The sequence below is a fragment of the Centropristis striata genome, chromosome 24 (genome assembly GCF_030273125.1).
Source record: "Centropristis striata isolate RG_2023a ecotype Rhode Island chromosome 24, C.striata_1.0, whole genome shotgun sequence".
NCBI classification, from domain to species: domain Eukaryota; kingdom Metazoa; phylum Chordata; class Actinopteri; order Perciformes; family Serranidae; genus Centropristis; species Centropristis striata.
Window position 1 is genome coordinate 16,998,301 of NC_081540.1, and position 27,347 is coordinate 17,025,647.

General features: G+C 36.6%; 1 protein-coding gene across 1 annotated transcript; it reads left to right on the forward strand.

The window, feature by feature from the left end:
- The first annotated feature begins 1,650 nt into the window (after nucleotides 1-1,650).
- LOC131962750 (ubiquitin-protein ligase E3A) lies at nucleotides 1,651-25,472 on the forward strand. The gene is made up of 11 exons (XM_059327803.1): nucleotides 1,651-1,966; nucleotides 2,891-2,935; nucleotides 6,469-6,773; nucleotides 8,498-9,750; nucleotides 10,365-10,509; nucleotides 14,568-14,773; nucleotides 15,959-16,123; nucleotides 17,857-18,012; nucleotides 18,106-18,179; nucleotides 18,308-18,451; nucleotides 19,818-25,472. Exons 1-11 carry the CDS (start codon nucleotides 1,887-1,889, stop codon nucleotides 19,936-19,938), a joined length of 2,694 nt encoding a protein of 897 aa, XP_059183786.1. The 5' UTR covers nucleotides 1,651-1,886; the 3' UTR covers nucleotides 19,939-25,472.
- The last annotated feature ends 1,875 nt before the right edge of the window (nucleotides 25,473-27,347 follow it).

A 27,347-nucleotide genomic window follows, 5' to 3' on the forward strand; every position in this document is an offset into this window, starting at 1 on the left:
TAGGCCTGTATATTTGAAGTCTGTATGTGTTTTATTTACATTCTATTTCTATTTTTATTTATAAACTATATTTTTGTGATTGTCTTACTTTTTAATAAACTTCTGCTAGGCTATCTAGTATAGTGTAAATAGTAGAAAAGTAGCAAAATATACAGACTCAGAAAATATTCTGACTTAACTTAATTTTATATAAGCCTACTAACAGTGATGGAAAGTAACTAAGTACATTTACTCAAGTACTGTACTTAAGTACACTTTTAAGGTATGTGTACTTTACTTAAATATTTCCATTTTATGTAACTTTATACTTCTACTTCACTATATTTTGAGACAAATATTGTACTTTTTACTCCACTACATTCAGCTGACAGCATTAGTTACTTTTCAGGAGTTTTAACATAAAAACATGATCAATTTAAAGTAAATTAGCCTTTTCATGAATTAAACCTCATAGCAGTATATTAAGTAGTTCAAATTAGCTCTACCTTAACACAGTAAAACACTGCTTACATAAATGCATTAATAATATTATTAATAATAATAATAACCTAATGATATTATTGGAGTATTGTGCATAACGAATGCTTAATGATAATACAATAATATATTTAGAACATATAAAACAATCTGAGTGGGGTCATTCTGCAGATAGAGTACTTTTACTTTTGATACTTTAAGTGCATTTTGATGCTGATACTTTTCTACTTTTACTTCAGTAAGTTTTGGATGCAGGACTTTTACTTGTAGTGGAGTAATTTCACAGTGTGGTATTAGTACTTTTACTTTTACTGCCAACTAACTTAAAATATATACAGACTTAAGAAAATATACAAACTTAAAAAAATATACAGGCCTAATTACATTTAATATAGGCCTAAAAACTTGAAAATATATAGACTCAAAAAATATACAAACTCAAAAAAATATACAGGCTTAATTACATTTTATATAGGCCTAAAAACGTAAAAATATATCGACTCAAAAAATACACAAACTATAAAAAAATAAACAGACTTAATTACATTTTTATATAGGCCTAAAAACTTAAATTATATAGATTGAAAAAATATGCAAACTCAAAAAAATATACAGACTTAATTACATTTTATATAGGCCTAAAAACTTAAAATTATACGGATTAAAAAAATAATCAAAATCAAAAAAATGTACAGACTTAATTACATTTTATATAGGCCTACAAACTCAAAAATATACAGACTCAAAAAATATACAAATTAAAAAATATATACAGACTTAATTACATTTTATATAGGCTTAAAAACTTAACATTATATAGATAAAAAATATACAAACTCAAAAAAATATACAGACTTAATTACATTTTATATAGGCCTAAAAACTTAACATTATATAGATAAAAAAAAATATACAAACTCAAAAAAATATACAGACTTAATAACATTTTATATAGGCCTAAAAACTGAAATAATACATACTCCAAAAAACATAAAGGTTTAAAATATATACACAGACTTCAAAGATACAGGCCTAAGAAACTAAAGTAAACAGGTGCCAGGTGACTATAAATTTAAGGTAGAGCCGTAGCGTCCTGATCAGATCACGGTGTTATGGTGAATCCGGTTCCTTGCGCTTTTTATGATCCACTCCAGCAGGTTTTTCAGCTAGAACGCAGTGCATTGTGGGACGTGGGTTGATGGTGAAGTCAAGATGGCGGCGGTGAACCTGAGGCAGCGGAAAGAGCCTGCTGTAGGAAGGCCGTGAATGAAGTTTTGAATAGAAAATCCTTCGTCGCTGCCCTTTTACACCTAAACCGTCGCACTGTTGAAGCTGTAATCAACCTGTGGAGGACTTGAAACATTCACAGACAGCAGCAGCATCACAAACAACTGAGGAGAAAGTCTCGTATGAATTCCGACGAGAAGGAGGACTGTGAGTGTGCGCCACCACAGGCCGAGACCAGCAGCCCCGCAGCCCGACCATACAGGTAGGGAGGCCGGCAGGAGAGAGCCGGGGACACCGGGGAGGCTAGGAGCTACTGGGAGTCATAGCTACCAAGGGGTTGCTAGGAGATATGGGATACTTGCGCGCTCTTTTATCAAAATAATAAGACAACATTCACAGCAGGCATTGGTGGTGTAAAACGTGAACATTGTTACTACTTTCGATATTTTACATGAATAATAGTTGAAATAAGGCCAGGATAAGGGTTAGCTCGGTTCTGGCTATGTTAGCATGCTAGTCAGCGGCAGGATGTTTATTGTTTAATGTTTATTACATATTTGGATCCTCATTAGTCTTCATAGAGATGAAGACTATTCTTCCTGGGGTCCACATTAAATCAAACAATTATTACACAATTACAGCATTTATACAGAGAATAACATGAAGTCATTCATCCTAACATGATTATAATGTATATTAACATGATTATCATATATATTAAGTAGAACAAGACATGAATATACAAGAGTTACATGATTATAGAAGAGTATAGGAGGTAAGCTTAAAATGTACCATGATGTTCAATGCAGATGTATAAACGTGCTTGAGTTCAACTTAACATGATTTGCTGATTTTATAGTTTCATAGTGATCAGGTCCTTATATTTCTTCTAACGTTAGATTGTAAAACTAGGTGCTTATTTTGACCATCACTAGCTTATTAACTGTGGCTACACATTTGACACTGTGATCCTAATCACTATAAGGCTAACCTGGTTCTACCACACACCGGTTCTAATGTAGCATAGCATCTTCTGTTCACTCATTGTGTAAATGAAAATATGTTCTAATATTGACCCTGAGTGTCTAATGCAGCCAGCAGAGAGGCAGGAGTGTTTGTTGTAGGTGTCAGTATGACAGCATGACCTCTGCTGTGGTTCTCATGCTTATTGTCTGATGTTCAATAGAGAATACGAGGAGCCTGAAATAGAAAACCCAGAAGCAAGCCGAATGTAAGTCAAACTCATTTTCTCTTATTTGTGTTTAAAAACTGCCTTTCCACACAGCACAAAGTCTCTCTCCTCACTTCTTCTTTTCTTTTCTTTTTTTTATTACCATGCTACATGTACAGGGTGAACCATAGTCACGGAAGTTTACAACAAAAACTAGCACTAAAAGTTGTTCATGGGCAATGGTTGTTTTAACCCTTTGATGCACAACATATGGACACCCCTTCTAATGCACAAATCAAAAATCAAACTTTATTTTTATAGCGCTGTTCATACATGGTAATGTAACACAAAGTGCTTTACAAAAAATAAGAATAAAAACAGACCCAATCCACCAATCCCCACATACACATCTGCACGTACACATATATGCACACTAGGGTTGTCACGATACTAAAATTTTCAACTCGATACCGAGACTCGGGGAAAATATTCGATACTCAATACAATTTTTGATACCACAATGATGAAAAAACAAAGACCTCAAAATTTAACAGAAATATTTTTATTAACAAGAAAAATGCAACATGTAAAAATTACCAGAGCCACAGGTTAAATATTTATAATAAAAAACAGTTGTGCAAAAAGAAACTGCAACTATGATAACAAGCTTCAGGTCTGAGGTAGTGCAAAAAGTAAATAAATACAATAAACAATAACAGTTAGAACAATATTTTGAGGTTGTATGCTGTGCACAATATTTACTTACTTTTGATACTTTTGAAAATGAGTATTGTATCTGGATACAACATTTTAGTATCGATTACTTTTTTGAGTATCTGTACTTTTGACAACCCTAATGCACACACATAGACACGTACGCACATAAACACACACTCAGACTCACACACAGCGCATACTAATTGACAGTGTAGAGACATGGCAACATGGGTTAAAAATTAATTTCCCATCTTATTTCAGTCTGGCTGTGTGTTTCTTTGCTCTATCTTTTGGAATTTTATTTATGATTGAATAGTCCAAGTATTCTTTGAATACCTTGTTTGTGATTACAACAGATCATTATGTAAAAAAATAATGAGTTGTGCTAAACAAAAACAAGATATTTACTAAATGCTTGGAACAATAAATGATAAAAATACATTTATTTCAAAGATGTGTCATAGAAACACTCAGCTGTACATGAAATGACAGTGAAAATGAATAGGGGTCATTTTTGACCCATGTTGTGCATTAGAAGCGTAGTGATACAAAAAGTGTTTTTATTCAAAAAGTAAGAAATGAAAACAAAAAAATAGGAAGTTGATTGAGGAAAACCTGGAATACTGAATGATGAAATTAATTTATTGCAAAGATATAGAACATAAAAACTCAGTCGGGTCACTTTAGACCCATGTTGGGCATCAAAGGGTTAAACAGAACAAAGATCTGCATATCTGATATGCTGAAAATTTACTTTTTTTGCTGTCATCTAAAAGTGAACAATGTTTTCAAAACATAAGTTTCACAAAAAAAATGTTCCACTATTACTATTGAAAAAAATATTCAGGTTTTATTACCTTTTTTCTCTTGAAATGAGGCCTAATTTTGTATATTTGACTAAAATGGACCAATAATAATGAAAAAAATATGAAAATTATATATCAATGTGTTGGTCATGAGTTGCTTTAAAAGGTGAATAAAAAAAGTTGCTAATATTTTTTTCTACATGTCCTAAAACCAGTCTAATGTCATGGGGTCCTTTTTGGCCCCTGAGGACCATGGGTGGGATTCTTTTTTTTTATTTTTGCAGTCATCCAAAAATGAACAATGCTTTCAAAACATAAGTTTCACTAAAAGTTGACATAACCTACTCTGTACATTCCCATCAAGAAATTATTACTTCACTATAACTATTAAAAAAATATTCAGGTTTTATTACTTTTTTCTCTTGAAATGAGGCCTAATTTTGTATATTTGACTAAAATTGACCAATAATAATGAAAAAAAGAAGAAAATTATATATATATATTTTTTTGGTCATGAGTTGGCTTAAAAGGTGAAAAAAAATCTGAAGCTGAATTGTAGTGTTTATGTTAATAATTTCATACCATAAATCATGTGATTATTGGATTAATTTAATGATTAAATTGATACTGGTATCATCTTCTCAGACTGTACTCATGTTATCTCATACTGTAATTATCACTTTCTGACTTGTCAATAATCTTAACTTCACCAGTATTGAAAAAACAATTCTGACTTTTCATATTATTGCGCGACAGATATGGGATTTTTGAGACCGATGCCAATATTAGAGAGGGAGAAATTAGAGATTATAAATATAGCAGCTAAATGGTGAATTTTTTCTATGTCAATTGTGCACCAATGCTGCACCGGAATGACTATTCAAATGTACTGTGAAGCCTACTTTGTAACATAAATAACTTTATTAGGAAATATTTCACAAATATTAGACATTATATCAACCAATTCTAGAAAAAAAAAAATTCAGAAAATAAAGAATAAATATAACTAATGGCTGAATATTTATCAGTAAATCAGTCAATTGCCCCAAGTGGAAAATAAATAGTTATGTAAAACAATTTAAGTCATCACAAGCATAGTTTTCTATGTTTTCTGTGTACTGTATGTTCTGTAATAAAGGTTTTCATATTGTATAACATGTATACTAATGCAGATAGATACAGATTTGTCGATACGTCGGTCAGGCTTTATCCCATATTGTACTTAGGGCTGGGCGATATATCGATATATTTTTAAATGTGATATGGAATTAAACCATATCACATATATCGATGTAATTCAAATTGTGCACTGTGGTCCTTGCTCCAGGCAAGCTGCGGCTTGTATTTAAGATATTTTTCATTTAAATGTGCACTTTATGGAACTTCGATTTTAAAAAAAAAAAAAAAAAAAAAAAAAGAAAAGGCCCTCCTGTTGTTATACAGTATTTATGTTCACTTAAATAAACTTTTTAAATAAAACTACTTGTGACATGTCACATTTGGCTTTAACTGAACATTTGCTCTCACTTTGCGATAAATATATCGGAATAAATATCGTATATCGATATTCAGCCTAAATATAACGGGATATGACTTTTGGTCCATATCGCCCAGCCCTACTTGTACTAACTGAAGGAAACCAATTTATTTTATGATTGAATAGTCCAAGTATTCTTTGAATACCTTGTTTTTGATTTCAACAGATCATCATTATGTAAAAAAAATGTTGTTTCGTGCTGAACAAAAACAAGATATTTACTGAATCTTTGGAACAACAAATGATAATATACATTTATTTCAAAGATGTATAATAGAAGCATTCAGCCATGTCAATCATGAAATAACATTGACAATGAATACGGGTCATTTTTGACTCATATTGATGATACAAACAGGGGTTTTATTCGTTTGCTCGGGATAAATATCGTATGTCGATATTCAGCCTAAATATATCAGGATATGACTTTTGGTCCATATCGCCCAGCCCTAATTGTACTAACTGAAGGTAAATGATGATTTTTTTTATTTCTGCAGTACTTAAAACCTGTTGTGCCTTATCTCTGAACACAGGAAGCGAGCAGCTGCCAAACATCTAATAGAGCGCTATTACCACCAGTTAACGGAGGGCTGTGGGAATGAGTCATGCTCCAACTCATGGTGTGCCTCATCACTGGGTTTCAACCGCATGGATAACAACGCGGCGGCGGTCAAAGCCTTGGAACTCTACAAGGTCAACGCTAAGCTATGTGACCCCCACCCCTCAAAGAAAGGCACTGCCTCGGCCTACCTGGAGAGCAGCGCTCACAGCAACTCCGCTTGCAGCAACAGGAAGTTGAACCATAAAGATGTCCACTCTGTGCGGGACAATTTCAAAGGTGAGTTGATGCTGGGCGATCCGGATCTACAGCCTGTTGACAAACATATACACTAGAAGATTTTGAAAAGACTCCTGAAAAAAACTATCGTGTCACACCTGCTCACATCTAAAGTGTTTAGAGTTTTTAGTCTTACACTGAGATTTTAGACGGGCTTTGAATCTTCCAGGGTCACTATTTACAAGACTACAACTAGATTCTTTTAGCAGTTTTTTCCTAAATGCAATTTTTTTCCCATCATGCTCTTAGTAAAAACTTACAAATGGAGGAGAAGCAGCTTTTGGCTCCAGCTGCTCTAGTGTGTGCAGTGGTTTGTGTTGAAAAAACAACAAGTCAAGTCATGTTTATTGATATACATTTCATACACAGAACGGTAGCCCAATGTGCTTCACAAAATCTTAACAATCACATATTAAAGTATCTAAAATGTCATGTCATAACAGGTCAAATCAATTAAAATAGTTAAAATAATTTGAATTTTTAAAAAAAATGAAGACATGGAAATTCACAGGGAACATATGACAGAAATGACAAAAGCAAAATAAATAATTACACAACAAATGAATAAAAGCAAAACAGCAAAACACAGCACAGATAAAAACAACAAAAAGAAGAAAACACGCCACAAAATGCCCCTCACAAAGCTGAAAAAGGGTTTCTGTTTTTATCACATGAAAAGTTGACTATTTTACAGTAAAAATAGATATAAGGAAGAATAAAGGAAAGGAACATTTACAAATGAATTCATGATATACATTTAATCCTATTTAATTATAATTTGTTAAATGTAACAATTATATTTATCAGCTCTATCAACTTTCATTTAGTCAATCATACATTAATCATCCATTATTTACTACTTGTTTATGTAGGCTATATATTTATTTATACTTTTTTTTCCCAATACAACAGACAAAGAAAATACAATTCTCACATGAGACAATCAAGTCTAGTTCCTGTCCAATCAAACAAACCTCCCAATGCCCCCCACCCACAAGTACTGGACCCCAAGCAAATTTCAATACATCCAGACACCGACACATACACAAACTAGGTAAATAAAAAAGGAAATCACAATGGAGAGAGAAAAGAAAAAACAAAACAAAAGACAGATACATATTTATACATTTTAACTGGGTCTCCTTTCTGTTCTCTTTACTAAGAAACAGCAGCTTCAAAAATCTAAATGAGTAGATAAGTAATAAGGTATGTGATGTCAGACCATCTTTTTTTTTTTTTTATTCAAGTAGGGGGCAGACAAATATAAGAAATGTTTTCTTCTTGCTGCTCCTTTCCAATCATGAAGGTGCAGATTGTGTCTCTGTACACATTTTGTTGTCCACCATGAAAAGAACTAAATAAATAAATAAAATAAAATAAAAATAAATGTATGACCTCACTATATTTTTATTTAGGACTGAGCTCACTAGCATTATTGTGATGTTCCTTTTTCCTGTGGAAGGGGTTTTACTGTCCGGTCTGGAACCGGGGACCTTTCCCCCGCTCATCTATTGGTTGGTGATTGTGTTACGTCACTGAGACTTGAGATAATATCAAACACGTTTGATATGATCCAAAGCCAAGACGGAGTGCCGTCACTCCAGTAAAACTTCTAGATTTACTAAAGACTTTATGTTTGTAGACTGGGACTGGGGAAATATTTTGGTCTAAGCGCAGCATAAATAGTAATTTCTTAACCATGTAATGTTTGATTCTGTTTCTAGATGTAAATTTCCTGACAGAGGAGAAAGTGTACGAGATCTTGGACATCTGTGGAGAGAAGGAAGATTACTCCCCTCTGATCAGGGTAATAGGCAGGGTGTTCTCCAGCGCCGAGGGCCTGGTGCAGAGCTTCAGGAGGTCCAAACCTCACACTAAAGAGGAACTCAAGTCCCTCCAAGGTAAGGACGAGGACAAAGATGAGGACGAGAAGGAGGCAGCCGCCTGCTCCGCCACAGCTATGGAGGAGGACTCCCCTGCCTCCTCTTCGTCATCAAGGCTCGGAGAGGGCTCCTCAGGGGAAAACGACGTCCAGAAGCTGGGCCCTGACGAGGTCTCCGTGGACATCGACGCTGTGCGGCGGGTCTACGAGCGCCTGCTGTCCAATGAGAAGATAGAAGCCGCCTTCCTGAATGCACTGGTCTACCTCTCACCCAACGTGGAGTGCGATCTGACGTACCACAACGTGTATTCAAGGGACCCGAACTACCTGAACCTGTTTGTTATAGTGATGGAGAACAGCAACCTCCACAGCCCAGAGTACCTGGAGATCGCCCTGCCACAGTTCTGCAAGGCCATGAGCAAACTCCCCCTGGCAGCCCAGGCCAAGCTGGCTCGCCTCTGGGCCCACTACAGCGCCGAGCAGATCCGCCGCATGGTGGAGACCTTCCAGCAGCTCATCACCTACAAGGTGATCAGCAACGAGTTCAACAGCCGCAACCTGGTCAACGACGACGACGCGGTGGTGGCGTCCACCAAGTGCTTGAAGATCGTCTACTATGCAAACGTGCTGGGCGGCGACCTCGACATGGAGCACAACGAGGAAGAGGACGAGGAGCCCATCCCAGAGTCCAGCGAGCTCACCCTGCAGGAGCTGCTGGGCGAGGAGCGGCGGAACAAGAAGGGCCCCCGGGTGGACCCGCTGGAGACGGAGCTGGGGATCCGAACCAACGACTGCAGACGGCCGCTCATCCCCTTCGAGGAGTTCGTCAATGAGCCTCTGAACGAGGTGCTGGAGATGGACAAGGACTACACTTTCTTTAAGGTGGAAACTGAAAACAAGTTCTCCTTCATGACGTGTCCCTTCATCCTGAACGCCGTCACCAAGAACCTGGGTCTATATTACGACAACCGCATCCGCATGTACAGCGAGCGGCGTATCACTGTGCTCTACAGCTTGGTGCAGGGCCAGCAGCTCAACCCCTACCTGAGGCTCAAAGTGCGGCGAGATCACATCATTGACGACGCTCTGGTCAGGGTATGTGCGCACTACAAATTATTTGCTTCTTACCAAGATAAAAAAACTTTAGAATATGGGCCGGGAGTCGATTAAAAAAATTTATCTAATTAATTAGAGGCTTTGTAATTAATGAATTGAAATTAATCGCATTTTAATCGCACATAAATATTTGACCTGAGAACAGTGAGAAGTAATTTTTTTCACATGGATTTTTAGTATACCATTGAATAATGACTGAATACATAAGCTTAAAATAAGTGTGATTAAAATGTTAATATGTTAATTTTTGTGTAATTAATTAATCTTAATTAATGCGTTAAAGTCCCGGCCCTAATTTAGAAGTGTTAGATAATTATCTTGTTTTAAGAGTTAATTACTTATTTTAAGTGTTCAACTTTACTCTTATTTCTAGATTTAACTATCTTCAAGTGAATTGATCTTGCTGCATGGACAGATAATTTCACTTGTTTTGAGTACCTTTTCCCTAAGATTTAGTGTTGTTATCTTGTTTTTAGACACCCCTCTTTTGCAGTGTGTGCCAGTTCAATACATGCAGTTAAATGCCTCTTTTTAATACATTTGGTTAAGTTCGAAGCACGTTGCGCTCATCTCTTTCTCTCGTGTCTCTGCAGCTGGAGATGATAGCAATGGAGAATCCTGCAGACTTGAAGAAGCAGCTGTATGTGGAATTTGAAGGAGAGCAAGGTGTTGATGAAGGAGGTGTTTCCAAAGAGTTCTTCCAGCTGGTGGTGGAGGAGATCTTCAACCCCGATATTGGTAAGAAAGCATACACACTTTAGGAGTTTAAATTGGAATGTGTCTTACTTAGTTGATGACAGTTTGAGAAAAGCAATAGCTCACTTTAGCCTAGGGCTGGGCAATATGAACCAAAAGTCATATCCTGATATATTTAGGCTGAATATCGATGTACGATATATATCCTGATATTTTTATCGCAAAGTGAGAGCAAATGTTCAGTCAAAGTCAAATGTGACATGTCACAAGTAGTTTTATTGAAACTGTCTATTTAAGTAAACATAAATACTGTATAACAGAAGAGACCTTTTTTTTTAATCGAAGCTCCATAAAGTAATCATTTAAAGAAGAAATATCTTAAATGAAAATAGCCTATGAAATAAAATAAGCCATATTATTTTTCGGAAATAAATATATTTATATGAGAAAAGAATAACGAACATTACAAAATAACTAAATATGACAAACCCTAGTAAGGGCAGCATTTATATATAAAGAAAGAACATTTTTTTAACTATATCGGTATATGCGATATGGTCTAATTCCATATCACATTTAAAAATGTATCGATATATTTTTTATATCAACATATCGCCCAGCCCTACTCTAGCCCATGACAGAATAAATGAAATACTGTGCTTTAAGATTCTGATTTTAAACAAGCTTTTGAATTCATCTACATGACGCTGCTGTAGCACAGACGTGTTGTGTGACCAATGTTTTTGCACATAACTGTTTCAGATCTTCAAATGTGGTAGATCTTGTGGTATGTCATTCCAGAAGTGGCCTGTTTTTTAAAAATTGCTCTAATAGTACATCAGCGGAATCTGAAACTGCTGACCTCACTTGTATCGGTTAATGTCAGCGCTGTTCTTTCTGTCATAAGACAGAGACGGGGTAAAAGTGTATCAATGGGAGAACTGATAGTCAAATTAAGATAAAGTGGCAGCACGTTAAACAGGCAGCTCATGCTTGAAAAACCTCTTATGGCTGAATTAAAGCAATTCTGCAAAGAAAAGTGGGCTAAATTTTCTCCACAGCAACGACAAAGACTGATCTCCAGTTATCTGAAGCATTTGGTTGCACGGGTGATAAACATATTGGATAACTTTTTTTCTTCTTCTGTAAGTTAAACTTTTATCATAAAACTTTAAAATGTGTTTAAATTACTTACAACTACGGCTGGGCAATATGGACAAAAAGTCATGTCCTGATATATTTAGGCTGAATATCGATATATGATATATATCCTGATATTTTTATCGCAAAGTGAGAGCAAATGTTCAGTCAAAGTCAAATATAACATGTCACAAGTAGTTTTATTGAAACTGTTTATTTAAGTGAACATAAATACTGAATTACAACAGGAGTACCTTTTTAAAAAAAATAAATAAATAAATAAATCAAAGCTCCATGAAGTGCACATTTAAATATACTAAATAAAATATCTTCAATAAAGTAATAAGTAATAGTAGTAAATAAATACCCTATGAAATAAAATAGGCCAATCTTTTAAAGAAGAAATAATTTTTTTCTTTTTTGTTGAGCTAGCGCACGTCAATAGTATCATTCAGCCTGTCACTAAAAACAGCTTTACCTGCTCCGCAGAACACCCGAGACAAATGCATTATAACGTCTGACTATCGATGTACATGTCTGTGTTGATAGAATAATTTTAGAAATTAAACCAACCTTGCATAGCATTAGAATAGCTTATACTTTGTTCCCTGTTGTTGCTTAGGCTACGGCAGCGGCGGAGTGATATTATCTCCAGGCTAGTGAGGCTACAGTGGAAGACGTTTCGGTTTCGCTGACAATCATGCGAGTTTATTTAGGTGCTGTCATAGCGGAGACAGGATAGCAGGACACTATGGCCACTGCCAGCCATGCTGAGATTTCTGAGTTTGAGGACGACGAGGATGAGTTTGTGTTATCAAATCAGCCATACCAGTTTGGTTTCGTTTTGACGCACTACTACTAACCCACAAAGTAAAATTCCGCTGCTGCTGAGAAACTAGTCCCTCAAAATGTTTTAACATTGAAAATGCAAGGTTGGTTTAATTTCTAAAATTATTCTATCAACACAGACATGTACATCGATAGTCCGACGTTATAATGCATTTGTCTCGGGTGTTCTGCGGAGCAGGTAAAGCTGTTTTTAGTGACAGGCTGAATGTTACTATTGACGTGCGCTAGCTCAACACCAGTTTAGCATCAGTGACTTGTGCAACTATAAGGACTGCATAAAATGTGCTGAAAACGGTCTCCACCGACCTATATCACACCGGCTAAGTTGGAAATGAGGACCTATTTCCAAAATTCCGAACTATTCCTTTAAGAGCAGCAATGAGACTATTTTCAACAGATTCTATGTGATAATAAAGGCTAGTGTAATCAAATGATCGAAGCCCCTTTTATAACATAGAACACAAAGCTGTACAATTACTTCATTGCACTGTGAAAACTGTGTGTGGGCACAGTTAGTAATTATGTTGAAGTTGAACAGGAAAAAAACTCTCAAAATGTAATGGAAATTTACAATGGACAGTTAGGGTAATAACCTTGAGCATGTACTTTCATTTTCAGTTTAAGTGGGACATAATTGCTGTGTAGTGGACCTGTGGGGCAGTGGCCGTTTCAGCACTACATCAACAAGAGCGTTTTAAGGACATCAATTTTTGCAATTTAATTTGATGTATTATTTATTTCTTATATTTGCATTTTTGTGTTTATTCAGAAGTTTAAAGTCCAGGCAAAGACAGAATAGAGACACAGGTAGTGTGTTCTTGGATTACATTTGTTTAGTTTTAACCCATTCTATTAAAGAGCACCTTTCTGTGTGGAGTTTGTCAGCGTGATTTTGTGTCAGCCCCGTGATAGTCTGGGGAAACTGTCATAGTTGTGCATCCTTATTGTTGTATTCTGGCTTTGTTAAAGGGGTAGTTCAGGATTTTGCACATTAAGTTGTGTGAAATACTTGTGTACCAGTTGTGTAGTTAATACAAAGCTATTGGTTTACTTGCTGAGATCTGGTGTCAGAGTTCTGGCCGGTTCCGATCATAGAATAATTTATGCAAACTCACAGGTTTTACACTAGTGCAGTGCCGGTAGGAAGTATGTATTCGTACATTACATGCCACACTACAACGTCTGCAACTCCATAAAACACTTACTTTTCATAAGGTACCACACCGTCCAGCACATACACATTAAACATTGATATTCGCTGGAAACTATTTGAATATTATTGGAAAATCGAACCTTCTAGCGCAATTTAAAACTCCTAAAGATAGGTACGCTAAAAAGACTTCCAGATGAGATGAGTCAGGGTGGAAATCCAGAGTGAATTGTGTTAGTGACCAGGTGTAGGCCTATCACACAATGGAATCCTGAGTTGAAAATGTTTGGGATCTATGTTCACCTTGAAATGATGTAAAAACATGGCGAAAATTAACCTATCAATTTGATCAAATAGTCATCTAGTGATATTCTCAACGGCTTTAAATGATTCTTTGACCCAGAAAATGTAGATTTTGACACCAAGACTGACCTTCTAAGTGGCTTGGAAGATGTATCAGTTCTCATTGACTTTATATGGCTGCCATCTCCGATCCACAATCTTGATGAAGTGGCTCCCATCAAAAATTGAAACCTATGGTGATAGAGAGCATGTGGAAAAAAAGTGGTGCTTTGTACCAAATTGTACCAAATTTTAATTTCTAAATGAAGCCACATGTTTTACCGTAATGTATATCCAATTATTATATTGATGATTTGTGCTTTGCATTCCGGCTTTCTTCTATGTTTTTTGCTTTCAATTCAACATTGAGAGCCCAGACTTATTTCTTCATTCCAGTTCAAACGGAAGACTGATTAACACACAGTCAACGAAATAAAAGTTCCACAGTGGTCATAGTTCAGTAGTAAAACTACTAAGTGTCGTGTGAAGCGTCTCTCCTGATTGGCTGCCAGGCAAAATGTTCAGTACAGGGGAAGCTGCATGAGTCGTTCAGGTCTGATCATTCAAATCATCCACATTCACCAGACATCCCTTCTTTCTTGTCCTCTTCTGCCTGCAGGCATGTTCACATATGATGAGGGCACCAAACTATTTTGGTTCAACCCGTCGTCGTTCGAAAACGAGGGCCAGTACACTCTGATAGGCATCGTCCTCGGCCTGGCCATCTATAACAACTGTATTCTGGACGTCCATTTTCCTATGGTGGTCTACAGGAAGCTGATGGGCAAGAAAGGAACATTCAGGGACTTGGCTGATGCCAACCCGGTAAGAACCGCATCATATGTTCACATAACTCATAAGCCTCTGGGACCATTTTCAGCCATTTCAGTCATTTTTCACTTTTTTTTGGGGAATAATTTTGGCTGTGATACTCAGGGTTCGTACAGGTGCTTGAAATCCTTGAAAATGCCTGAATGTAAATGTTGTATTTTCAAGATTCTCAAGAAAAGTGCTTGGATTTTGGATAAAGTGCTTGTAAATGTTTGAAATTCTTACTGTATTTCTCTTGCAATCTGACTGTACCCATCTATAGACTATAGATTATCACATGCTCATTGTAAAAAATATGAAATGTCCCCCTTTTAGTATGTAAGTACTCATCTAAAACATGCAATTTACAACAGGTGTAAGATACTGGAAAAGCTTGAAAATGTACCTTGAAAAATGCTTCAATTTGACCACTGCTAAAGTGTACGAACCCTGGATACTGCAAATGACATGATTTTTGGAAGAAGGATTTTTTTCTTGATATATTTTGAAATCCAATTTTAAATTTTTCTAATGGGTCTATAATACACTGTGTACAAATTTACTACCCTTTCAGATCCTTCGGGCTGAAAATGTCCACCTCCAAAAAAATGCATTAAACTTTACAGAATAATATTTATTTCTACTTTTTTTTCCCTGCATAAACCTCTTAAACAACTTCTGCCCTGCTCAAAACTACCAAACTTTCAAATACTTTGAGGATTTTAACCCTTCAAATTCCAGTTTGATTGCACGTTGGCACTGTTTTTTCAAAGAAAAAACACAAAAAAATTTAGTCATTTTCCATTTAATAAATAATTTTTGGCTGGGGCATTGGTTTTTATCACAGCCTTGGATATGTCAAAAATTAAGAACAAAATTGATTTTGATGCATTTACAGTTTTTTGTGTAGTGTCAGATTTAAAATGTACTACCCTTTTATGGCAGACATGTCCACTTCCAAAAAACACTATAAAACTATTACTGATATATATATTTTTGAACTTATGGGGTTAAATCTTTTGATCCACTTCAATCCTGATCAAAACTATCAAATATTGAATGCTCATCAGGATTTTAACCCTTAAAATGCCAGTTTGACTACATTATGCTAATATTTCTTATGAAAACAAGATTGTGTGTGTGTGTGTGTGTGTGTGTGGTTTCATGTGTCCTGACCTTACTGATGCTTGTGTTGTAAAGGTTCTGTACCAGAGTCTGAAGGAGCTGCTGGAGTACGAAGGCAGCGTGGAGGACGACATGATGATCACTTTCCAGATTTCCCAGACGGACCTGTTTGGGAACCCACTCATGTATGATTTAAGGGAAAATGGGGACAAGATTCCAGTCACAAATGAAAACAGAAAGGTGAGGTCCTGCCCGACAACTCGAGTTTATAGGGCTTACTTCTGGTAAAAACTACACTGACGTTCTACTTTTATATTTTGTGGCCCCCACCTTGATATGAAAATTTTATTTGAGTTTTTAATGAATGGCACTTTACCGTGTTGTGTGTGGAAAGTCCCTTTAATTACTTTTTTGGTAATTTTGTGTCTTTTTTTTAGTAATTTTGTGTCTTTTAGGTAATTCTGTGTCTTTTTTGGTCATTTTTTGTCTTTTTTTGTAATTTTGTGTCTTTTTTTGGTCATTTTGATACTGCCTCCAGCGGCCCCCAGGTAATTTGAGTTTGAGACCCCTGCTCTAGGTAATTAATGGGTAACTGCAGGTATAGAGAGTTGAGATTCGCCAATCTTGTAGAGACAGATATGTCATGCCGTCGTGTAAATAAAATAACATATAAAATAACATTTATTATTTAGTTTGTTTAATGAAAGGACCAGATATAGACCTGTTCTATAGGAAAGGTAACCTTAAATGACTTCTGTTGTGATTTGGCACTCTGTAGAAAATAAAATTTACTTTGTCAATATAATGGTAGGGTAAACACTGGTTTTGATCAGGTTTTTTTGATTGAACAGATCCAAATATTGATGGCTCTGTTCACCTCAAATGGTTGTTATGACTTTGCAAGTTTGACTTCCTGTTGGGCTGATGTTGGTGAAACCCTGTCACTTGTCGGGACACGCAACTTCTGCTGCCTTCAGCATGTATTTAATCAAAAACTATCCGTCACAGTATTGTTTTGATATTGATGATGTTTCGTTAGCTATAATGTTGCTAGAAATTCTTGCACTTGTCGGCCTGATGAGTCTGATAGTGCAGCCAAATGTTATATTCCTTTTTTTTTATATTCCTTCCATTTATCTCTGGGAAGAAATAGAAACGGGTCCATTTTTCTTGGATAATCTATCACTCTGTGTCCACTTTTTCTCCTATTTAACAAAGCAGCTTCTGCATGAACAGCATGGCTCCTGTTAGGACAGTGTGCCCCCTGGTGGACAAATGGGAACAGTGCATTTCATTGAGAATCTGGAATTAAATAAAAGTAATTCTCACACTGGATACTTCAGCCTTAGTCCGACATCTCAGATACTTAAAACATGTATAACAGGCAGTCTGGCACCAATATAGAATTAACTGGAGTTGCTGGAAGTTTTTTAATATTCCTTTTTATTGTTTGATCTAGGGTTGCAACTAACTATTATTTTCATTAATCTGTTGATTATTAAAGCGATAAATCGATCTCTTGTTTTGTCCACAAATCAAAGAGATATTCAGTTTATTGTCATAAAGGAACAAAGAAACCAGAAATATTCACATTAAAGAAGCTGAAATTAGAGAATTTGGACTTATTGACTTTAAAAAAAACTGCTCACACCAATTATTCCATTAGCAAAATAGTTGACGATTAATTTATTGATTATTGTTCGATTAATCAAATAAGTGTTGCAGCTCTGGTTTGATCAATAAAACATCTGAAAATAGAAAATATATATGTAAATCTCACATAAGTGACAGTGCACTCTGGTGTTTTTGTCAATTTGTCTTAGTGTCTTGAGAGTGCTTGTAAAGGAGGGTCTTGATCTGCAGACCAGCCACCAAAATGTGTGATATTAGATAGTAAATGTGTGAGTTCTGCAAAAGATAAATCCATCTTTTTCATCCAGCGTTTCCCATTACCTGTTGATGTGTTTTGGCAGGAGTTTGTGGCCCAGTATGCAGAGTACATGCTGAACAAAAGTGTGGAGAAGCAGTTCAAAGCCTTCAGGAGAGGCTTCCACATGGTCACCAACGAGTCTCCGCTCAAGTACCTGTTCAGACCAGAGGAGATCGAGCTCCTGATCTGTGGAAGCCGGGTGAGAATCCTTCCTGGACATTTAGGTATCGTAGTAATTCATTGAAATATGCTCAAATGTTGAATTTCCATCCATCTTTGTCACATGCTGCAGAACCTGGACTTCCTAGCACTTGAAGAAACAACAGAATACGATGGAGGATACAACAGAGATTCTCGAATCATAAAGTAAGAAAGTCTGCCTGTATAAATGTATTTTTTTTTTTAACGTAAAGACTAAAACCAACCTGGTCATATGTTCCGATTCCACGTGATCATTTCTCTTTCTAAATGTGGGATGTGTGTTTGCCTCGTAGGGAGTTTTGGGAGACATTGCACTCGTTTGGTGAGGAGCAGAAGCGCCTCTTCCTGCAGTTCACCACCGGCACTGACAGAGCACCCGTGGGTGGGCTGGGCAAGCTGAAGATGATCATTGCCAAGAACGGCCCTGACACTGACAGGTGAGCCACATCTATCCATTCTACTGCTCCTGCTCATCTTCTCATGCAGTGTCACTTATGTCACTCGGTGACTCGGCAACTGTCAGAATGATAGTGTAGCGACCCAAGTCCAATCAGTGGCACACTGCAAAAAAGGTGTGTCTAAAAACACTAAATCTGAGGGAAATGATCTTGCTGCATGGACAGAAAACAAGAACCTACCTGTCTGTAATGTATCAGTCCCGTCCCCACATCATCCCTCCGTGTGCGTATGTGTGTGTGCGCGCCAAACTAAATCCTATCAACCTGTCCGGGCCGTCAGAGGTCCAAACACACTGCTGCATTATGCCATTCGTTAGCCGCAAGCTAACATTAGCTAACAGTTAAAGTTCTGTTAATCAAAAAAAGCCACTATTACTTCCTGTTGCTTAACAAATGCAGTTTTCAAAATAAGACCAACACAGAATTTAAAAGTCAAAATAAGATCCCTTAAATAAAACATACAAGAACTTTTCTTCTCCTTTACAATAATTAATTAAAATATTCAATGATCATATCAGTGTATATGATGGAATAGTGGCATTAGAATGTGAGAGAGGCACCAAATTTGGGCTTTTATGAAAAAAAAAAAGGTTATGTGAGGTTTTTGCTCACATTTAGCTCACAAAGTGGAAACATTAGATGTGTTATTGTGATGTGACACTTTTATAGGGATGTTTGCAATTAAATAATTACTGTGATGTATGTATGATACTGTACGACATTGTATGATGTAAAGACTCCTGACATGATAACTTTTTTAACTTTTGCTAATTTATGTTGGTAATCAGTCAAACCATGATGAAGCATGCCATGATTGGAATGAATATACTTGTCATTTTATGTGAATATATATTTTTGATTTTATTTATGTATGTTTTAAATGTGGACCCCACTAAAAGTAGCTCCACATTAGGGTCGAGCTAATGGGGATCCTTCTAAATAAACAAATAAATAAACAAATAAAACGTACCAAATTTTCTCCCATGGGGGCCCCCGGACCCCGTAGATGGTTATTTTTTCTTATTTGCTAATACTAAAGAGTCGAGAGTAATTTTGTTGTATTTGGCAACTGTTGAGATTTGCAATTTACAGTACAATTAGATTTATGATTGATTTTTATTTTGTTGTATGATTTTTATTTATTTATACAGACTAAAAAATAATTTTCTACATATTTTTCACTATTTTTTAAATATCGTCAAGAAAAAAAACATTATCGGAAAACTACCCTGAAATATGGTGATAATCTTTTAGGGCCGTATCGCCCACCCGTAGCAGGTTCTCTGTTTGCTGCTGGTACGTGTGCAGACTGTCAGCTGTGTGTTGTGTCGTTTTGTCTCGGCAGGTTACCAACGTCTCACACTTGCTTTAACGTGCTGTTGCTGCCTGAGTACAACAGCAAGGAGAAGCTGAGGGAGAGACTGCTGAAAGCCATCACCTATGCCAAAGGGTTTGGCATGCTCTGAGCCCCTGCTCCAAACACAGCAAAACGGACTCCTTCTCAGAAAGCCCATCAAACCCTGCCCTGCCCTTCCTTTATCAGACACAATCTAAAAGGTGACAGAAGACAGACCAGAGTATGTTTTGAGGAAGTCAATAATAAAAGAGGAGGAATGGTTCCAATAGAGCGCTCCAGTAGTCCTTCTACTGTGCCTGCATCATCCCACATCAGTCAGTGTAAGCACAGAGACCACCTCCACCCCCCACATCCACATTATGTGAATGTGCAGCAGCATCCCCGTCTTTTTTTTTTATGTACAGAGAGGATCATTTTCCTTATTATTTATTTTAAGGTTAAAATGGGTTATTTTTCATGCCTGCCTGTTGTGATAGCTTCCCGACTTTGGGAAAGGGGGAGGGTTAATGTTAATCTATGTAAATTTGGGACAAAGCATTAACGTCAATATAAAGGCCATTTATTGAACAAAAATGTGTTGAAGTAGACCTGAACTCTTGTTCACAGACCGTTGACAGAGATAAAAATCTAGTTTTAGATTAGTCTTTACTACAAAATATTGTATTCCCCGCAGAAGAAAGACCATTCCACTCACAGCCATCGGTTATTGTTTCTACAAAGTCCATTTTTGAGCAAGGTAAGCATTTAGAGAGTTACTGTAATTTGGTCCAGAATAGCACATTATAAATAGCTGTTTTTTGTTTTTGGGCCTATTTTTTCCTCGGGTGGGTGGGGGGGGGCACCGCAGGTTAGACTAAAATCATGTCAGAGCTGTGTAAGTGCACTTAGACATTTTCAGAATGTTTGTTTTTTGGCCACAGGTTGCCATGATTGTTTGAAGCATTTTATTTCCATGTCTTCCTGTGTTGACGATTCTAAATAAAAACAGTATTTATATATCAGTGCGGTCGGAGCTACGATGCCGTATTGTGCACGTTTTGGAGGATGTACGCATGTAGACCAGTCACTGATGATGTTCTCAGATACAGACGTAGAGCTCTTCTTGTGCCAACCTATACAGTCAGTCGATAGGTGAAACCCCAGTAAGCACTTTGTGTTGTCCGATTCTGGCTTCGTCTTGTGTGACTAGCGGCTCACACTGCAGTCTGTCTGTTTATCTGGAAGCCCACAGACAAAGCTTTGGTACCTGATCTTTATTTTATTGGTCTGAAGTCTCCGGCTCTGGTTACACCTGTCATTTTAATCCAACACGACACAACACCAATCTGGCTGCTCTAAGTGTTTCAGGACAGTCATCATAATATCTGATAAAGTCAAAGCTGCAGCCCAGGGTCAGTCAATCCTGAAGCCCCTGATATGTTCCCATCAGTCCTTCCTTTGCTGTTAGACCCACAGTGGAAAATAATATCAGTGTAAATCTGTGCTTTGGTTTCATCTCTCTCTCACATTTGCTTATGAGAGATGGGGAAATTACATTTAGAGGAAAACATTACAGCTCAAAGGGTGGAAGCAGCCAGAAATATTAGCCTAGCCTTCTCTACAGCCGTCACATTAGTTGTGTTTCCATCAATTAATTTCTATGCACATTTTGAAGATTAGCATTTAAAAAAGCTAGATGGAAACAACAAAGTAGGGCTGCAACGATTATTTTCATTATCGATTAATCGAGTAGTTGTTTGGTCAATAAAATGTATAAAATATCAATCGGTGTTTCCCAAACCACAAGATGACGTCCTCAGATCTCTTGTTTTGTCCACAAACCAAAGAGATATTCAGTTTATTGTCATTTAAGAACAAAGAAAGCAGAAATATTCACATTGAAGAAGCTGAAATCAGAATTTGGACATTTGTCTTAAAAACCCCTGCTCAAACCAATTATTGGATTATCAAAACAGTTGACGATTAATTTAATAATTGATTGTTGTTCGATTAATCAAATAATTGTTGCAGCTCTACAAAAATTTACTCACTTAAAGTGGCAAATCTACAAGAAAAAAAGTTGCGGATTTAAGAGATTTAAATTGGCAAATCTGGGCAAAAAAAGTTGCAGATTTACGAGAAAAAAGCGGGAAAAGGCTAATTTTTTCTCCCAGATTCACCACTTTAAATCTCATAAATCTGCACATTTTTTCTCGTAGATTTGCCACTTTAATCTCGTAAAAAAAATTCTCAAAATATTACCCCCCTCCCCCGGGTCCGTATGTTTTTTTTCTACACATTCTGGCAGTATGGAATATCCTCTAATATTCTCTAGGGTTGAAATTTGGAATTTGCAAGTATTTCAATGAGTGCCCTATTAAGGGTTAAAGGGAAACGTCCCTCATTCACATTTTCTATAATGCGACATTTCAAAATTTTGCTTCGACTTTCGTGGAAACACGGCTACTGTGTCCTTGAGTTTAACTTCTGTAGCTAGGCTAGGCTAGGCTAACTGGGTCCCACCGCTTCCACTCTTTGTGCTAAGCTAGGCTAAACACGTGCTGGACCTGCGTACCTCTGTACTGAATGCATAGACAGAACATTGACATTGATTGTCTTCTCTGCTGTGTGGACACGTCACTGTGATCAGATTTCTGTTTGGATCTGTCACCTTCAACAAGAATAAAAACAGGTGTAACCACTGTCTTATGAAACATCTAACAAAAAGTGTTTAACATCACTTTTACTGCATTAATTGGAATATCAACTGTGAAATCATCCTCCCACAGAACAGGCAGATTTTTGTTGTTAGGAACTTGAGTAATGTCTACATGATGACACTGATGACACCTTAACCGGTTTTGAATGCGTCAACCCAAGTTATTTAAACCACTTATTTGAAAGTAAAATCAAACAGACACACATTTTTGACTCTTTGCTACATTGTGCACATCAAGTAGCCGTGCTAAGTACCCAATAATATGAAAATCGATCAGCTGATTCTTCATTGGTCGTGAACGATTACAGTGATCATCAAGTCAGTGTTACTTTTTGTCTGAGTTAAATGATCTTTTTGAGGCATTGCAGTGTAGCTTTAGCTAAACTTTACAGCCAGACAAAGACATTTTGACACATTCTTGAGGTTCATTGTAATGGATAACACAACTTGAGGTACTCTGCTTTTAGATTTTTGACTTTGGACGATGTGAAATTCCACCCAAAGTCCAAAAGAAAAGCACACATTTGGAGACAATCATCCAAAAAACACCGAAATGTGCAAACACACCACTCCTGTGATGTTTGGTTTTTGTTTTACTTCCAAATAATTGGCTTGATCATTTGGCAAGAATCTTATTGACCACTCTTAGCTAACCTGGCACGCTGCTGTAAGGCTGTCTGAACAGTTTCCATCATCTTCAGATTAGCCCAGGCCCAGAGGCTGTCAACCACACCTCACAGTCCTAATCACTCGACCAATGTATGGATTTTCAATCACCAGATCACCATGACGCTTCTCCTTGATCTTTATCCGCTTGTGATGGTTTCAAAGACCATTACACTGCAAAAAAGGTGTCAAAAAGATAAAAACGCTAAATCTGAGGGAAATGATCTTGCTGCATGGACAGATAATTTCACTTGACAAGATTTCTTAAATTAAGATGATTAAATCTAGAACTAAGCATGTTGAACTCTTAACCCATTTAGGCCTAAAACGCCTGGAAAAAATGCCTGTAAAACCTCTGGGCAATTTTAAAATAACCCACTAAAACCTCAAGTTTTACACTCCCGCATGTATTCTGATGCATTTCATTGGCCAAGAGACTGAAAATAGGTGGAAAAAACTGCAAATACTACAAAACGACGTATCCGCTTTCCCGGGTTTATTTGTAGTTTTCTCCACCTATTTTAGTAATAACGCAACAGCGCCCTTTCTAATGGTAGAAATGTGGTAATGCTTTCCTGGCTTAAATGGGTTAAAATAATAAATTAACTCTTAAAAACAAGATAAATTATCTAACACTTCTAAATGTTAAGTTTTTTTTATAATGTTAAGAAACAAATTATTTGCAGTGCACTCTGCTCGGGCCAGTTCATCGCTGCTTGCAGCTTTAATTTATCTTGTTTTAAATGTTAATTTCTTATTTTAAGTGTTCAACATGCTTATTTCTAGATTTAATCATCTTAATTTAAGAAATCTTGTCAAGTGAAATTACCTGTCCATGCAGCAAGATTATTTACCTCAGATTTAGTGTTTTTATCTTGTTTTTAGACACACCTTTTTTGCAGTGTAGGCACTGATTGAGAAACAGAAAACTCAAAAAAAAAAAAAAAAAGACCAAAACCACTCACAGCATCCACTGGGAAGAGGTCAAAGGTCATGGACCAAGAGTCAGTGGAGAAAAATCACAGAGGACATTAATATCTGTTACCACCTGCTATGTGACTGGTTATTTTCTTTGGTCATGTGATTCGATTTTTGAACACTAGTGGGGGATTACAGCAGTCTGGACAGGTTGTTCTGTGTGTCATCACTGGCTTAAAACTTGAAAGGCAAGTGAGGAAAAAAAATTCTGCTGATCCATTTTCTAAGGCTGCGTACTTTTTTTCTTCTTCTTACTTTTCGTATGTATCTTTGCAGTTGCTACTATTTCTGGCATACTTAATACAAAGTAAGTCTAAATAGTTGTCTTTGATGTGTTAATGACTTAAGAACAGGTGAAGTAGGATCATTTTTCGATGTTTTTTTTTTCCGATCAAATTTGCCAGGTGAATTTCTTTGTTGTTGTTTTTTAAGGGTTTGTGTTTGTAATACTCTTTTTGGCCACAAGAGGCTGCAGTACACCACTACCACAAGTTAAAATTCCTCCATATGCTGTGAACACAAGGTACATATATTGTGTGTTTACAAGGTATGTAAGTCCACAAAAAAAAAAAGAAACTAACTAAGAAAAAAGCTTTTATTTCACCTGTTCCGACTTAGAAAATGGATCAGTTCCCTCTCAGGGCTCGGGGACTTTTCAGTGATGGTTGTCGTCTTTGGAGACTGAAACTGTGACTTGTCGCTCAAACTGTCATGAGGTTCCTGCTGTCTGCAAGAGGACTTTTTTTTGTTTTTTTTGTTTAAACACTGCTCAGCCTGTGAGCGTGATGGTGCCCACAACATGCCACTAAACCACAGTGCTCAGACTCCAGCAGTAATCAACCCTGAGCCATTCTTTCTGTTCCATTGCTCTTACTTTCTTATCATCATGGTTTAGCCAGACCTGGGCCAAAACAATGTTGGAGAATACTTTAAATTGCTTGTTTTTAGCCTAAGGAGTACATGGAAATGTGGACAGCGTTCTGTATGTTGGCACTGTGGAACTGCGTAGGGTAAAACAAAGAGTACTTCCAACTGGTGTTGAGCCCAGGTCTGGTTCCAGCTGTTTAACTTTACTCTGTACCTCCGTTTGGAATGCTGAAGACGCTGCTCATATGGACATGTGAAAGAGCCTAGTGAAGATAAAAGGTGAAAGGTCGAGCTGATCTTGGAAAGGGAAGCAGTTTTCATCAATTGGTTTGACTTAACAGTTCCATTCTAAAAGATACATACTGATGAAAGGCTACAAGTATTCAGTGTTGTGAAAACATGCTAAATAAAGATGACAGCTTTTTTCCAACTTGCATTGCCTCATGATCCTAATTTGAGTCCCATGTTCATTTCTACACTCATTTAAATCAGGAAAAATTGAACATCTGTTGCAATATTTATGTCATTAACGTTAGAGGCCATAACAATGAATTTGCAATTGTTAGCTACAGTTTAATTGAAAACCAGAGCAAGGTTATTATAGTTTTCTTTTTTTCATTAGTTTTAGTCAGGCGGTAACCTCCGGGTCTGAGCAGGGAGGCAAACCAGGAAGTGCCGTAAGCTGCATTCTAACGAAAATTCCATCAGGGGGCGCTAAATTTGGCTGCAAAAGCATTTTTATCCATTCATTTCAATGCAAAATGAGAACTTCTCACTTGATTTATTACCTCAGAAATGTTTTCAGTACAACACTATGGTCTCAACCGTAAAAATCTTCTTCATGACAAATTGATGTTAATAGTTCAAATAATGGCCGCATTTAGAAGAAAATAGAAGATAAAGAATTGTAGCGTGGCTACCTTTGATTGACAGGTCATTAAAAAGGCGAGCCGTCATCAGGAGAGAAGCACAACAATGCGTATCCACGGCAACGTGTCAATAAAGTTATATATGTTATATAGATACAAAAAAGGACGTTTAGTGGTTTGGTCTCATAACTTTGACCCTTTCACTGTATTTTCACTTAATGACAGTTTATTTGAACGTTTTGTTCAGTAAAAATGTCTTGTTCAGCGTTTGGTTGGACTAACAGACACTCCAAGGAGTCGCTGTTCAGTTTTCTGAGGTAAGTAACGTACATTTTGTTTTTGTTTTTTGCTAGCCAATACTAAGATCCCAGTTAATGCTCCAGTTAATGCTAACATGAATTAGCAGCAGCTTCTCTCAGTCAGGTTGAGGTGTAGAGAGGCTGTAGTCAGTGGTCAGATCCCTCTCCTCCTCCACAGTCCAGATATGGTCTGCTCCCCGTATCAGAAACAAGATAGCGACAAGTGTAACGCTGAACTCGATGCTTCCAACTGGACACAAACAAATGGGGGACGTCAGGGTGACTACGTCCATTATTTATATACAGTTATATATGGTTTTAGTTTTCATTTCGTTATTTTTTTTTCTTCCAAATTCAGTTAATTGTAATTCATTGTGAGTTTGCTAGTTTTTATTTAGATGGGGTTTTTTTGTAATCCTTATTTTTAGTGTAGTTTTTATTAGTTTTAGTGTTATTTGTATTTGTTGGTTGCGAGGTTTAACAAGGTCACAATAAATTTAGCCTTTATTTCCTTTTATTATCCATCTAAGCCCCAATAAGGTTATTAACTCTTGCAGATCTGGGTGTTTTGAGTTTAGGTTTGAATGAAGTGCTGAACTTTTTAAAGGCAATTGACTCACATAGTCGTGTAACATCCTAGTCTGAATAAACATTTACCAATGCTTCCTGTATGAAGAAAGTTGACAAAGATGAAAATGAAGGACATTTTCACTATAATTTTAGTTTTGTAGCCACACAATACAGTTTCAGTTAGTGATCGTTTTATTAAAATATTCATTTTTATTTCAGTTAACAAAAATGTTTTTTAAATTCTAGTTTTCATTATTTCGTTAGTTTTGGTCAACAAGTTTTTTTTATCCCACAACTTTTAATGTCATACAGCAACCATATTGTATCTTAATTGCATATCATGTTGGGGACAAAGAATATTTTCACAATAACTATACCTCAAATGTATGTTTCCTTTAAGTAAGCACCAAAAATACATTGTTTATAGTAGAAAGAAAATGTAAAATCATCCGACAGTCCTTGAATGAATCATAGGTAACAAAAGTGTCTGTTAGTTAGTGTTAAGTTACCCAAACAAAGCTTAAAATTGTGACATTTCTATCCATCTGGATCTCCTTTTAACGTAATGCTA